This window comes from Oryctolagus cuniculus, chromosome 10, assembly GCF_051225735.1.
Source record: "Oryctolagus cuniculus isolate XC-2025 breed Fujian yellow rabbit chromosome 10, ASM5122573v1, whole genome shotgun sequence".
In the NCBI taxonomy this organism is placed as follows: Eukaryota; Metazoa; Chordata; class Mammalia; order Lagomorpha; family Leporidae; genus Oryctolagus; species Oryctolagus cuniculus.
This window is the reverse complement of record NC_142876.1, coordinates 110,812,547-110,827,366: the sequence shown is the minus strand read 5'-3', so window position 1 is coordinate 110,827,366 and position 14,820 is coordinate 110,812,547. Positions and strand designations below refer to the sequence as shown.

The following is a 14,820-nucleotide window of genomic DNA, read 5'->3' as shown; positions in this document are numbered from 1 at the left end:
TCAATTCTTTGGGGGTGTCTGCCAGAAGTGGGACTGCTGGGCCAGATGATAATTCTATACCTATTTTTTTGAGGAGCCGCCAAAATGTTTTCCTTAGTGAAAAAAAGTATATTCTAACTACTATAAAGTTATTTCCAAAAACCCTCGCTGGTGCTTTACAACAAAACCAAACCGTGCCAGAGGAAGTGAGTTGTTGAAGGTACTGTTTCTTGTGCATCGTTGTAGAACATTCCTAAGCATATGCAAGCTGTGGGCGTGTGCAGTTTTCTTACACAACCAGGATCCTCCTAAGCTAGGTATTGCATTGACTTTTTTTTTTTTTTTTTTTTTGGACAGGCAGAGTGGACAGTGAGAGACAGAGAGACAGAGAAAAAGGTCTTCCTTTTTGCCATTGGTTCATCCTCCAATGGCCGCCGCGGCCAGCATGCTGCGGCCAGCGCACCGCGCTGATCCGAAGGCAGGAGCCAGGGCCTTCTCCTGGTCTCCCATGGGGTGCAGGGCCCAAGCACTTGGGCCATCCTCCACTGCACTCCCTGGCCACAGCAGAGAGCTGGCCTGGAAGAGGGGTAACCAGGACAGAATCTGGCACCCCAACCGGGACTAGAACCCGGTGTGCCGGCGCTGCAAAGCAGAGGATTAGCCTATTGAGCCATGGCGCTGGCGCATTGACTTTTAAAACACAGAGGGAAAGGTTTGCCATTTGCTGGTTCACTCCCCAACTGGCCACAACGGCCAGAGCTGTGCCAATCTGAAGCCAGGGGCCAGGAGCTTCTTCCAGGTTTCCCACATGGGTGCAGGGGCCCAAGCACTTGGACCATTTTCTACTGCTTTCCCAGGCCATAGCAGAGAGCAGGATTGGAATTGGGGCAGCGGGGACTTGAACCGATGCCCATATGGATGCCAGCACTGCAGGCAGAGTTAGCCTCCTATGCCACAGCGCTGGCCCCAGCACACTGTTTTCAAGGTTGATCCATCTTGGACCATGTGTCAGTACATTATTCCTTCTTATGGCTGAAGCACATTGTGCTGTAGGGAGAGACCACGTTTTCGTCACTGTTGGTTATTAAAAATAACACTGCTGGAGCTGGTGTTGTAGCACAGCCGGATGTGATGCCAGAATCCCATATGGGCGCAGGTTCAAGTCCCAGCTGCTCCACTTTCGATCCAGCTCCCTGCTAACGTGCCTGGGAAAGCAGCAGCAGAAGGCCCAAGTGCTTGGAGCTCTGGCACCCACGTGGGATACCCGGATGGAATTCCAGGCTCTTGGCTCCGGCCTGGCCCATCCCTGGCCATTGTGGCCATCTGGGGAGTGACCCAGCGGATGGAAAAATCTCTTTGTCTCTCCCTCTCTGTTAACTCTGCCTTTCAAACAAATAAACAAATCTTAAAAAAATAATAATGCAGCTATGGACATTTACCCCAAGACTTCATTTCTCTTGGGTATATTTGCAGCGCCTGGCCATGTGACCCTGGGCACCAAACTCCACCTGTGCCTGGATTCTCACACCTGCGAGCGCAGACTGAATCGGCTAGCGTGTGAGTTAACCAGGGTACATCGCCTGGATGGTGTGTATTGGTGTCCCTTTTTGGGTCCCACTACCAGATCCGATTCAAAGCGGGTGAGCCTCGTGTTCCACGCGGGGAACTAGACCTCAGCCCACCGAGCTTGCGCATCTGCCTGCCGCGCCCCGCCCCGCCGAAGCCCCGCCCCACGCCCCGCCCCCGTCACGTGGGCCCCGGCAGCCCTCGCGCGCCACCCCGCGGCTCTCGCGCACGCGCGGCTCCGGCCCGGGGGCGGGTTCCGCGCCGGCCCTTGGCGACCACCAGCTCAGGGGCGGCCGCACGGCGTCGCGCGCACGCTCGGGCGGGGCTGCCAGCTCTTCTCCAGCGGCTGCTGAGACGCCGCTGCCGGGCCGAAGATGGACCTCCCGGTGCTGCTCCCCGCCCCGGCCGCGCGCAGAACCCAACATGGCGGCGGCGAGCCCGGCAGGCTCCGCCGAGGCCCGGGGCCTCCGCTCGGCTCGGGCCCCGCGCGCCGCCGCCTGCTGCTGCTGCGGAGCCCCGAAGATGGCGGTCCTGGGCCGCGGCACGGGGAGGCCCCCGGGCCGAGCCCGCCGCCAGCCGAGGACGGCGGCGACTCCTTCGTGGTGCTGCTGGAGGTGGCGCGCGGCACCACCGCCGCCGAGACTCCCGAGCGGCGGGAGGCCGAGCCCGCCCCCAGCTCCGCCGGAGGACCCGAGCAGGGCCTCGGCGGTGCGGCCGCCGCCCCCGGCGCCGCCCTCGCGGGCACCGTCACCATCAACAACCAGGACCTGCTGGTGCGCTTCGACAACGGGGTCTTCACGCTGGCGCCCGCGCCGCCGCCCGCGCCGGGGCCGGAGCCGCTGCCGCCGCCGCACCGCCCGCCCGCGCCGCCCGGCACGGCGACCGCGCACCCCGCCGAGAATCGCCGTGGGACCGCGGGCGCCGGCCCCGGCGCACCGGGCTACCGCTGTCCCGAGCCGCAGTGCGCGCTGGCCTTCGCCAAGAAGCACCAGCTCAAGGTGCACCTGCTGACGCACAGCGGCCTCCAGGGCCGGCGGCCCTTTAAGTGCCCGCTGGACGGCTGCGGCTGGGCCTTCACCACCTCGTACAAGCTCAAGCGGCACCTTCAGTCGCACGACAAGCTGCGGCCCTTCGGCTGCCCGGTGGGCGGCTGCGGCAAGAAGTTCACCACCGTCTACAACCTCAAGGCGCACATGAAGGGCCACGAGCAGGAAAGCCTGTTCAAGTGCGAGGTGTGCTGTGAGCGCTTCCCCACGCACGCCAAGCTCAGCTCCCACCAGCGCAGCCACTTCGAGCCCGAGCGCCCGTACAAGTGTGATTTTCCCGGTAACGGCGCGCCACGGGCTGGCGGGGGCGGGCGGGGGTCCCAGGCGGCCGCCCCAAGGTGCCAGACTCCCCTGCTTGGGGCTGGGGACCCAGGGCCCGAACAGGTGCCTTCCGGTGTGTTTGTGCGTGCCCTGCCTGGTATCTGCTGGGTGATTGGATGTGAGACCCGGACAGGGTTGCTGTGCGCAATAGTCCCAGCTGGTCTCCCCGGCGGGGGCGGCAACGGATGCTCGCTTGGGCTGCCTCCGGTTAGTGAGAGTGAGAAGATGCAGGGACCACAGCCCAGACCTCAGACCCTCAGGGCCGTGCCCCACCGGCGTGGCGCGGCCCCGGTTTTGTGCCTTTTGTATCTTGATTTCATTTGGGCGTGCCGGTTTAGCAGAGTTTTAAAAAGTGATCCTCTGTCAAGGTTTACAGCGGCCCTGGTGTTCCGGCCTGTGGACTGTCTCCCCTCTGGGGAGAACACACTGGCTCAGAGCCTGCCTCTCTTACGGGAATCTGATGGTGGCTGGGACCTCCCGCCGGGTGTAGGGCAGGGCAGGGCAGGGACCCGGTGCCTCCAGGCGGGCCCCGGGTTTTGTGTTGGCTGACTGGTGAGCTTTGGGAGAGGTGGGAGAGGGACCGGTGTGGCGCCTTGCAGTGGCCCAGATCTGAGCTAGCTGAGGGCTTGAGCCAAGGTATGGCAGGGGAGTGGGGAGGGGCTTCCCGCAGGGGACTGCAGAGGGAGCATCCGAGGGCACGGCTACTGATCTGGGGAGCGGTCTCGGTGAGGAAGGGAGAGTCGGGTCCAGGTGTACCTTACTAGTTGGGAACTGTTGGGAGGGTGGGCTCCTGATTGAGGCCGAAGTGCGGGAACTTAGGGTGTTAAGAGAGAGCCGCATTTCCCGGTTGTTGTCGCCGGGGAACGTTGAGTTCCTTGGTCCGCGCGCTGTCTTCACAGTGTGGCGACAGCTCGTTCAGGGCTCTGAGAAGAGCCGCAGCAGAGGCACCTGTTAAACGTTGTGCTGCCTCGGACGCCCACCCTGTCTGATCTCCGGGTGCTGTGTCACGGGAGAAGTGCTGGGTGGCAGTCTGGGCACCGGGGACGAGGAGCTTGCTCGGGCTGGGGGCTCAGCTGGGGGCCGAGGGTTGAGCAGATGGAGAGAGCAGGGAGCCCCGGGAAAGTGGACAAAATGACCCAGAGAGGCCAGAGGCGGAGGAGGGGCTGCGGTTGCAGAGGATGGGGGGGTGTCATGCATGTGTGGGCCTTCGGAGTCTGCCCCCACCAGACAAAGTCATGCTCCTTAGTTAACGTCTCTCGGGGTTTCCTTGGGTCCCACACGAGCAGCCTTGTCGCCTGAGGTTGTGGAAGGGACGCGGAAGGGCGTGGAGCTGCAGAACTAGCCGGCGGATGACGGTCACTGGGGGACTGTCTCGTGACCCGGCGCCCCGTCTCCAGGTCGTAGGTGTGCCTGTCGCCTCTTCGCAGCTGCCCTGCTGTGGCTGTCACAGAGGGAAACTTCTGAGACGCCCCCCCACCCCCACCCCGGCGGGCATGGCATGGCGGGGTTGTGGCTGGTTTTTCAGCCGTGAGCGGGCTGTGAGCAGGGCTTGTTTTCCCACTCAGGCTGCGAGAAGACCTTCATCACGGTGAGCGCCCTGTTTTCCCATAACCGAGCCCACTTCCGGGAGCAGGAGCTCTTCTCTTGCTCCTTCCCCGGCTGCAGCAAGCAGTACGACAAAGCCTGCCGGCTGAAGATCCACCTGAGGAGCCACACAGGTAACGCGCATGCGCGGGCGGGCCGGCGGGCGCTGCGCCGGCGGGCCTGGTGTGGTGTGCCGCGTCGTCTCGGTCACACGCCTGCTGTCTTCTCTCACCAGGCGAGAGGCCGTTCGTGTGCGACTCTGACAGCTGTGGCTGGACGTTCACCAGCATGTCCAAACTCCTAAGGCACAAGAGGTAGGGAGCCCCATGAAAGTCCCTAGTGTGTCAGGAGCAGCACTCTGTGGATGGAAGTCTTTGTAGGTGTTTGTAAGTTGATAGTGAAAAAAGCTCAAAGTAGATGACTTGGAAAATTGAGACGATAAGAAGGAGGTTACTCACTGTCTACAGAGTGTTTCTGCGAATGCCGTTTGGCATACTTTATGTGAAAAACTCCAGTGTTCATCTCTCAACATAGTGGGGTCAGCGCTTCTTGTGGCCCGCGTGCTTTTCCTGCTGGGAGTGACAGCCTTGGAGCCTGTGTGCAGGTCCTGCCGTACCCTTGACGTGTGAGCCCGTGTCCACGTGCTGCCGCGCACTTGACGTGTGAGCCCGTGTCCACGTGCTGCCGTGCACTTGCCATGTGAGCTTTGTCCTTCTCGGCGGTGCCAAGGCGGACGTGGTTCCTCTGCTTGTCTGAACGCGCACAGCTGGGCTCCGAGGGTGCCATGAGAAAATGTCATGTAGGAGTGGTCACAGTGTTTGCCTGTTAGCAGGGGAAGGTCCCGGTAGCCTGCAGCCGGTGCTCTGCTCACACTTGGCCTGGCCCTGTGCGGCTGGGGAAGTGTTCCAGGGCCTCCGCGTGGAGACAGCTGCTCTCGTGCATTTGGGCTCCGCCGTTCCTGGGGAGGAGTAGCACTGACCGCAGGTCTGGCCCGGCAGGCTTGGTCAGGTAGGACTTGGGTTAGGGGTAGCTGAGCTGCAGCGCTCACGTGGCCGAGCTGCTCTGAGCTGTGCGCCTCACCTCCAGATGCAGAGTCTGTCGGGGAAGCAGCGAGCGCCCTCGGGGCGGAGGCGGTGAGTAACAGCCCGTGCCTTTCTGCCGCTGCAGGAAACACGATGACGACCGCAGGTTCACCTGCCCAGTGGAGGGCTGCGGCAAGTCCTTCACGCGCGCCGAGCACCTGAAGGGCCACAGCGTGACGCACCTGGGCACGAAGCCGTTCGCGTGCCCCGTGGAAGGTAGGCTCTAACTCGCTGCTCTGGGTCGTGGGCCCTGCCACCCTCGCCATCTGGGGCTGTAGTCGAGTTGCCTGTTGAATGTGGTGGTTGTGAAGATGAGATAAAATAATGTGACCACAGCCTTGATGCGATTGCACAACACCAAGGCCAGGCTGACTTTTTGAAGGGGTGTCAAGTTTTTAGTATTTTTTTTTAAAGATTGATTTATATATTTGAAAGAGTTATACAGAGAGAGGAGAGGCAGAGAGAGAGAAAGATCATCCATCTGCTGGTTCACTCCCCAATTGGCCACAACAGCAGTTGAACATTCAGGGAGTTGCTTGGGCTTGATCTTCCCACTAATCGCTCATAGTTAGTGCCTGGTGAGACAGGCACAGAGCTGCCCCTTGCGGAGTCATGGCCGAGACGCAGCTGACGCAGGACTTGGGTGGGTCTGCTTTCCACCATCCCTTGCTGAGCAAAGCCACTGACTTCCGACTCTCTGCTTGTGATGCTGCTCCGTAGGGAGATTGGGCACACGTGAGGGTGCATCTAGAAGTCGGTGGGAAGTGGAATGAAGATGAGGGGTTTTTGGTGCAGGAAGTTTCTGGAAATCCATGCATAGTTTTTGCATAGTATGCATTTTCCATAAACTTTTTGAGGATCCCTTGCCCACGTCGCTTGGCAGTGGGCAGCGTGTGCAGGTGCGGTCTCGTGCTCTGGTGTGACAGGTGCGCCTGCGGCAGTGGTGCCTCGGTTCCTCCGACTGACTTCCCTGCTCTGTGTTTCAGGGTGCTGTGCCAGGTTCTCCGCACGCAGCAGTCTCTACATCCACTCCAAGAAGCACCTGCAGGATGTGGCTGCCCCGAAAAGCCGCTGCCCGGTCTCCAGCTGCAACCGCCTCTTCACCTCCAAGCACAGCCTGAAGGCGCACGTGGTCAGACAGCACAGCCGGCGCCAAGGTCTGCTCGCCTACCATCCCCCGGGGGGGGCCCTCGGGAAACTGCAGCCCGGGGCCGGCCGCGGGCACGCTCTCCTGTGCACGCTCTCCCGCCACGTCTGGCCCCTCCCTCAGTCCCCATGGTCGTTGAAGTGCCTCCCTTGAGTGATGTTCCGCCTTCACCCTTGGTCTGCGTCTCCACGTGTCCTGACTCTCACCTGCCCCTGCGCCTGTGCCTGCCCCGTCCCACGGGGGGGCCCTTGTTGCTTCCGCGCTCGCTTCCTCTTCTCTACCCACCCGTCGACCTCACACTGCGGGAGACCAGGTCTTTTCTGGGTGCAGGGGCCGGTGAAGACCAGGGTCGGCTGTGTGTCTGGAGTGGACTGGGGGCAGTGGGGACTCCAGAGGGAAGAGAGCTCAAGGAGCCATGCAGTAGTCCAGGGGCACATGGAGGGGCAGTTTCTGCTCGTGGGAGTGCCCGGCCACTGGGCAGCTTGAAGGCCTGGGAGTTAGAGTCCCTTTTTGTGTCCACAGTCCTGTGGCCGGGACACCGAGGGCATCTTGTAGGCGGCCGTGGTGGCCTCTCCCCTAATGCGCTCGTGGACCCTGCGGTCTGGGCTTGCTGAGGTCGTCCGCCTGGAGAGGCTTGCTGGTGCAGTCCCAGCCTGCTGTGCCTCTGCCCGTGGACGTCCTGGGCAGGGGCAGGGCTCTGGGCCCCGTTCCCTCGTCCTCTGGGTAAGGAAGACGAGGCCGGGGGGCTCTTGGGAGGGACTCGCTAAGGCGCCCCGTGAAGAGCGTGGCGGGCCGGCGCGGAGTGTGGCAGGCGGGCGTGGAGCATGGCGGGCAGGCGCGGAGCGTGGCGGGCCGGCTCGGAGCGTGGTGGGCCGGCGCGTTGGTTGGCGGGTGCTGTGCTTCCTTCCTCTGCTTGCTTCTGAGCCCATCGGAGGGGCCGCGCAGCCCCTCTGTGGCTCTTGGCCATCTGGTCGTGGCCCCAGCAGCTGCCGCTCAGCTTTGCGTTCAGAGAAGCTGCCCCCTGGCCTCATGTGAGCAGAGGGGAGTGCGTATCCCGCCTGACTCACGTGGGCGCTGGCACCGCGGCTCGCAGAGGCGCTCCGTGGCCGAGGCTCCTGCAGCTCCGAGCTGGTGCCCTGGGACGCTGTCATCAGCCGTCTCCCTGTTCCTGCCGTCCCCTCCGTGCGCTCCCACCTTTCCTAACCTGCCTCGTCCATCAGGCAGCAGAGGCTCCGAGTCGTTCCCGATGAGCTTTCCCTGAACTCCACTTGGTGGGAGACCGCACCCCCCATCAGCCCCCCGCCGCCAGGTGCTCCTGTAGCGCCCTGTGTGTCCAGGCTTGTGGGGTCTGTTGTTTTAAGATTTATTCATTTATTTGAGAGGCAGAGAGAAAGAGAGAGAGGTAGGTCCTCCACCTGCTGGTTCATTCCCCAAGTGGCCACAGTGGCCTGAACTGGCCCGATCTGAAGCCAGGAGCCAGGAGCCTCTTTGGGTCTCCTATGTGGGTGCAGGGGCCCAAGGAGTTAGGCCTTCTTCTGCTCTCCCAGGCTATAGCAGAGAGCTGGATCAAAAGTCGAGCAGCCAGGACTCGAACTGGCACCCGTGTGGGATGCCGGCAGTGCAGGTGGAGGCTTTACCCGCAGTGCCACAGCACTGGCCCCAGACTTGGGTTTATCATGGGACCTCGATCCCCATGTCATTGTCCTGCCACCTGTCAGGGTGGAGGACCAAGCATCCCAGTGCTCACCTACTGGAAGTGTTTTCATTCTGGTTGTGTCGGGGTTATTAATCACTCAGGGAGCTGAATCCTCAAGTTACGCAATGGAATTCGGGGGAAATTTTTGAGACATAGTTTTCCATATAATTCTCCAAAGGATCATTATCATTTTCTTCCAGATTGTGTCATTGGTATAAGGTAGTCATTGAAGAAGTGATGCTATGTTGATGCTTTTAAGTGTGGATTTTTTATTTATTTGAAAGGGGGGGTGACAGGGAGAGCTTCCATCCGCTGGCTCACTCCCCAGGTTTTACAGCAGCATGGGCTGGGTTAAGCTGAGGCCAGGAGCCTGGAACTCAGTCTGTCTCCCTGCCTCGCGTGGGTGACAGGGTTCACGCGCTGACTCCCAGGATTTGTGGAAGCGGGAAGCTGGATTGGACACAGACGGGGCTGCATCCCAGGCACCCTGACGTGCGACGTGGGCATCCCACACAGCAGCTTAACCCGCTGTACCGCACCCCTCACCCCTGCTGAGGCGTTTGAAGAATCTTTGAAGTAATACGGAGATAGGGCAGCTAAGGAGGATATATTCTGAATTTGCTGGGCTATTTTCATTTTGGTCTAGGGTAGCGTTCTGTCATAGGCTTGCACTGAAAATGCAGTAGGCGCGTGACCGTTGTCCACAGCTCGGGAGCGACAGTTCACGTTGCTGGCAGTGTGAGAGGAGCTGCAGGCCCGGCGTGGTCCAGGCTCCTGGCTTGGGATCGGCCAGCTCTGGCCCTTGTGGCCACCGTTGTGGTTCACTTGGGGAGTGAACCCGTGGATGGAAGACTTCTCTGCCTCTGCCTCTCTGTAACTCTGCCTTTCAAATAAATAAATAAATCTTTAAAAAAAAAATCTTAAAAACTGCCGTGGAGAGTTCCTGGGGAAGAATAACCCAAGGCCTTGCTTGGTTCCTTGCTCTGGTCATTGTGCCCCCGGTCCCCTGTTTGCCCGGGGCTTGAGGCCCTGTGGTTGATGGGGGCCGTGGGTTGTAACCCCCCAGCCTGAATGCTCATTGACGTGTTTTTGAAGTATGTTGGTGTTTGTTTTCCCCTCAGTGTATTCTGATTATTTAAATGATTTGAATAACAGATAATCAGATCGTGGGACTGCAGATGAGGAGGGCTCTGTTAGGATTATTTCTGTACAATCATGAAATGCTGCGTGAGGGCCAGGCACCGCCCTTGTTGCAGAACGTCAGGTGCTCAGACAGGGTGTCCCCCCTCGGGATGCTCCTCGCCCTGGGTGGGGAGGGGAGCGGTTGGAAGTGCAGTGGCGTGGGGGCCAGCCAGCCCTTCAGCACGGGTTGCACCTGCTGCTGCCCGGTCACTCCCCGGTGGCTTGCCTCGGTTTGCCTCCTGCTCTCACCAGCTGGTGGGGTTCTGGGAACAGGACTTAATCCGACTGCAGTTGCTCTCTCTGGAGAAACCTCTTGTCGGCTTGAGGAGCTGAGACACATGTCATGGAGCTGGCCTCCCCTCGGTGTGTGGGGGTCCCCAGAGATGGGCCGGGCGGGGGCTCAGGGAGAGGGTGCCGAGTGCTGCCCTGACGTCACGAGGAGCGTAAGCCGCGGGTCTGCGTCTGCCGAGGCCGTCAAGTAACGAGAGTGCCCCCTCCTTTTTCAGATCTCTTCCCTCAGCTGGCCGCGCCGAGCGCCCTGCCGCCTAGCAGCGAGCTTGCTAACATAGACCTCGCCGCGCTCTTCTCCGACGCCCCCGGTGCCAGCGGCTCGGCAGCTGGGTCAGACGAGGCGCTGAGCTCCGGCATCCTGACTATAGACGTCACCTCGGTGAGCTCCTCTCTGGGAGGGGCCGTCCCTGCCAGCAGCAGCTCCTTGGGGCCCATCGACCCCCTGGTCCTGGTGGCCCACAGTGAGGTACCTCCGAGCCTGGACAGTCCTCTTGTTCTGGGGACAGCAGCCACGGTCCTCCAGCAAGGCAGCTTCAGTGTGGAGGATGTGCAGACTGTGAGCTCGGGAGCCCTGGGCTGCCTGGTGGCCCTGCCGGTCAAGAGCTTGAGTCAAGACCCCCCGGCCCTGACCGCCAGCAGTACCTTGGCCACGCACGTCGCCACACCCACCTCTGCAAGTACCTCCCACGAAAATGCCAGCGCCCCAGAACTTGTGGCTCCGATCAAGGTGGAGCAGGACTCGGCTGCTGGCCCCGCCGGCCTGGGGCCGCCGGAGGGCAGCCTCGGGCCCCCACGGTCTGTGCTCTCCAGCTCAGTGGGGCCGCACAGCGCCCCGAAGGACGCCGAGCTCAGTGCGGGCACTGGCGGCCTCTGTTTGGTGTGAAGCCCTCTCCTGCCGCACCACCGGGCTCGGCTCGCCCTCCCTCGGGTTGGAGGATGCTGTGGCTGAATCCTTTCTATGCAGCAGCTCGTACTGGTTCGCAGAAGGACGGAGCCTGGGCGCCCAGCCTGGGAGTCTGAATCTGACCTTGAGCCTGGAGCCGACGAGTTCTTAAGACCTTGAGCAAATCGCTGAACCTGTCTGAGCCTTAAATTCTTATTTGTTTAAAAAAACCAGGCGATTTGGCCAGATGGTTTCTAAGGTCCTTTGAGTGCTGTGTTCGCTCATGTGTTTCTTTTCTCGAGGAAATGGGGGTGTTTCATCTTGTTGAAATGTTTTGTGTCTATACGTTCCACTTACTGACAGGTGTCAGGAGAGGAGGCGTTGTTACTAAACTACCTTGAAAGGTTTAATGGAAACTTTAAAACCATGGCGGAATATTTTTTTACAATCAGAAAGAACGAGAAACAAGGAGCGGTTTGTGAACCTTCGTCCTTGGGGGAGTCTCACCGTCTCCACCTTTGAGGCTGGGCACTCCCAGAGACTTTATATTTATACCAATGATACATTTACTATAATTTAAGTTAAAGTTATTTAATTAAAGCTTCTTGGGAGAGAGTGTGACTTTGCTAGTCTCAGATGGACGGATCGCATAGTTGTTTTGCGCAGTGGCACAGGTTAAATTTGTTGGCAACGCTGCTGTTACTGCCAGCGCTGCGTCTTAATGTACCCTGGCTTGAGACGTCGGCCCTCTGGGATTAGCGTCGGTTAGCAGGTCTGGTGCACCTGACTTCATTTCTTTCATCCGAGCGCAGGGCAGTGTGCGCGTTTCTGTCTCTGGTGCGCAGGGCAGTGTGCGCGTTTCTGTCTCTGGTGCCAGAGCCACACTTGGCTGGCGTCGCTCAGGTTGCCATAGCAGTCGCTGGCGGGACGTGAGGCGGGAAGCTGGTCCCCAGACTGGGACGCGGTGTGTCGGGCACGGCAGCGCCCTGGTGGCCTGCTGCCCCTGCAGAGCCCCAGCTGTGCCTGGAGGCGACCCGCGTCCTAGCTGCTTGCTCGTTTTCTTGCTAGCGCGTGGCTTTGGGCTCCCTCGCTTCTCTGAGTACAAATGGAGTGTGCGGAGCGGGTTACAGGTATGCCGGGAGCTGCTGAGGGCTGTTTTTGTTTTCCCGCTTTGTAGTGATAAGAATGACGTTGTTTGTCTTCCAGAGCGTGTGTGAAAGCACAGCAGTTTAGGGCCTCGTGGAGTGTTGTTTGGCTGAGGCAGTAACGTGGGTGGTGTTCTGGCGTAGGCGCCCCTGAGCGTGGCACCTGCTGGCAGAGGCGCCCCTGCGGCGGGCGTGGGAGGCAGGGTCTGCCCGGGCGCCCCTCAGCCACGCCATCCAGCGGCACCTGGGCCAGGCTGAGGGTCCTCTCAGGAAGCGGAGAAGCCCGCCCTGCTTCTCGTAGTAGCTTCTGTGCAGAGCCTTCTTAAGCCTTCCAGACTCCAGAGGACCCATCTGTGCTCCTCGGCTACCAGGGCCGTGCGCATGGCTCCGCCCCCGGCTGGCCAGCTGTGGCCGCAGCTGAGCAGCCCTTGGTTCCCTGTGTGCCTTAGCCGGAGGCTCTGCAGTGGTTGTTGGCGCTCCCGTGCCACAGCAGACCAGGGCGTGTCTGTGGTCCCCTTCCGGCCTGCTGTGGCCGTGCACGCCCCGTGACTGACACAGGCTTTTCTGGTCTCAGGACTGTGGGGGCTCAGCGAGAACTGATTGCCGAGCCACTCCACTAGCCAAGGAAAAGCAGGAAGGAGCGGGGAGCGGCCAGGCGAGGCGTGTGTGCTGCGGGGCGCGCACAGGAGGGCCGAGGTTCCTGGCGCGGTCAGGAATAGGAACCACAGGCGGGGAGGTGTCCTGGCCGTTGGTTTGACTCACACGTTTCAACTCTGTAGATTTATGTGTACTTCAGGGAAAAAAATTTAGTTGGAATTCTCAGCATCGTGTGATGTGAACATGTTGTATTTATTCCCCCCAAGAAAAAGAAAAAACTCTGAAATTGTGGGGTTCAGACACAGGTGTCCGTCACCTGGAAGGCTGCTAAGGGGAAAAAGCAAAGCAGGCCACGGGTCAGAGAGCAGAGCGGGGCCCGGATGCTGAGTGGCCGTGGCTCGGGCCTGCCCCGGTCTCCCCGGGAGACATGTCCCTGTGTGTCATGGGGCATTGTGGCCCCCAGGCCAGAGTTCGGTTGGGGTTTTATTTGAAAATGTTAACACCTTACTTGAATTTTTAAAAACACCTGTGGACCCAACAAGATGGGGTGGCCTGTGGCCCGAGACGTCCCTCCCTCCTGAGGATGAGACGAGGGGACACAGTGCTACAGCAACTGGTGAACCTTTGGTCCCAGCAGTGGTGAATTCTCACAGTGTTTTACTTCTGCGTGTTTCATTTGTCTTACAGTTACTTTAAATTTATTTTTAAACTGTCAAGGGGGATGTGGCGTCCGTGTATGATTTTCTGTCTTCTCTGTTCTTAATAGTCCTACGGCTTCCTACTTACAATAAATCATAACCTCCTCCTTTGTGCTAACGGGGTTCCTCACGCACGTTTCTTCCTGGAGCGGCTGTTGATTGTGGCAGCCTTGACTGTGACGTGGGAAGGGCTCCCCCCACGGCTCTCAAACCACGGTAGAACCTGTGGAGACGCCGGAGGAGAGTGTGGTGGTGGGAGTGTGCGGAACTGCCCACGCGCCAGACACGTCGTGAATGCCTTTACTGAACCTGTAGGTAATCTTGAACTTGAAGGCAAAGAGTACTACAAACATTCGGGTCTATGACGTATGTTACCTTCATTGCAATGCGTTGGAGTAATACATGCTTTTTTTTTTTAATTGCTTTTATTAATGTTTCAGCAGTGTCCTTAAAAAATAAGGACCCTTTCAAAACATGATAGCCACATACAACTCTTACTTCTTTTAAAATTAACAGCATTTTCTTTTTTTTTTTAAAGATTTATTTATTTATTTGAAAGGCAGTTACAGAGAGGCAGAGGCAAAGAGAGAGAGAGAAAGAGAGAGGTCTTCCATCTGTTGGTTCATTCCTCAAACGGTTGCAATGACCAGAGCTGGGCTGATCCAAAGCCAGGACCTAGGAGCTTCCTCTAGGTCTCCCACGTGGTACAGTGGCCCAAGCACTTGGGCCATCTTCCACTGCTTTCCCAGGCCGTAGCAGAGAGCTGGACTGGAAGCGTAGCAGCTGGGACTCGAACTGGCACCCATATGGAATGCAGGCACTACAGGCAGCCGCTTTACCCACTATGCCGTAGCGTCGGCCCCAAAATTAACAGCATTTTCCTAACACAAGTATCTAGCAAGTTTTCAGTTGTCTCCAATATGAATATTTATAACTGTTGGAATCAGAATTCAAGTAAGATTCATACCTGCTACACTGCTGTCTCTTAGAGTCGGCGCTTTCTCCTGTTTCTGTGGCAGACATTGAGTGTGGTGCTGTGTGGAGCTTGCTGATTGCATCACCGGCGTAGAGTTCCTCCTACCGTGTGTGTGTGTGTGTGTGTGTGTGTGTGTGTTTCCTACAAGTTAGCCAGCAGTGGCATCTAGCGGTGTGATGCAGTTGTCCTGGGGCAGGCACAAGGCTAGCGAGACTCCTGCACAGGGGCTGTAGGCCCCTCCAGGAGGCCCTGGTACAGGGGCCCTGTTCCTGTGTTGGTCACAGCCAGCGGGGTCAGGGACTCGGTGCATGGTCTCCCTGGAGATTACTGAAAGATAATACTCTTGTTCCCTTTTCTCTGTTAGCTAGAACACTTCTGTCAGGGGTGACTTCTCACTCCCTTATCCTGGGGTACGGTTCATGCAGCAAGGTAGGTGGTGAGCTTGGACATGGCTGTGTTACTCAGGGCCTCCAGTGGTGGTAGTACTCATTGATTTCAACATTTGTAGACGTTGAAGGGAAACAGAACTCGCACCAGCCGGCCTCCAGCCTCCACGTGGGGCATTGTGCTCATTAGGGCGAGGACGCGCCTCGCATCACCCCTGGCCTAGGCCTGGAGTCAGCCGCC

The 14,820-nt window shown here is 59.2% G+C and overlaps 1 protein-coding gene across 1 annotated transcript; it reads left to right on the top strand.

The window, feature by feature from the left end:
• The first annotated feature begins 1,782 nt into the window (after nt 1-1,782).
• ZXDC (ZXD family zinc finger C) lies at nt 1,783-13,335 on the top strand. Its single transcript, XM_002713143.6, has 6 exons — nt 1,783-2,871; nt 4,478-4,630; nt 4,732-4,810; nt 5,664-5,794; nt 6,565-6,735; nt 10,110-13,335. The coding sequence occupies exons 1-6, from the start codon at nt 1,920-1,922 to the stop codon at nt 10,775-10,777; spliced, it is 2,154 nt and encodes a 717-aa protein (XP_002713189.3). The 5' UTR covers nt 1,783-1,919; the 3' UTR covers nt 10,778-13,335.
• Nucleotides 13,336-14,820: the final 1,485 nt, after the last annotated feature.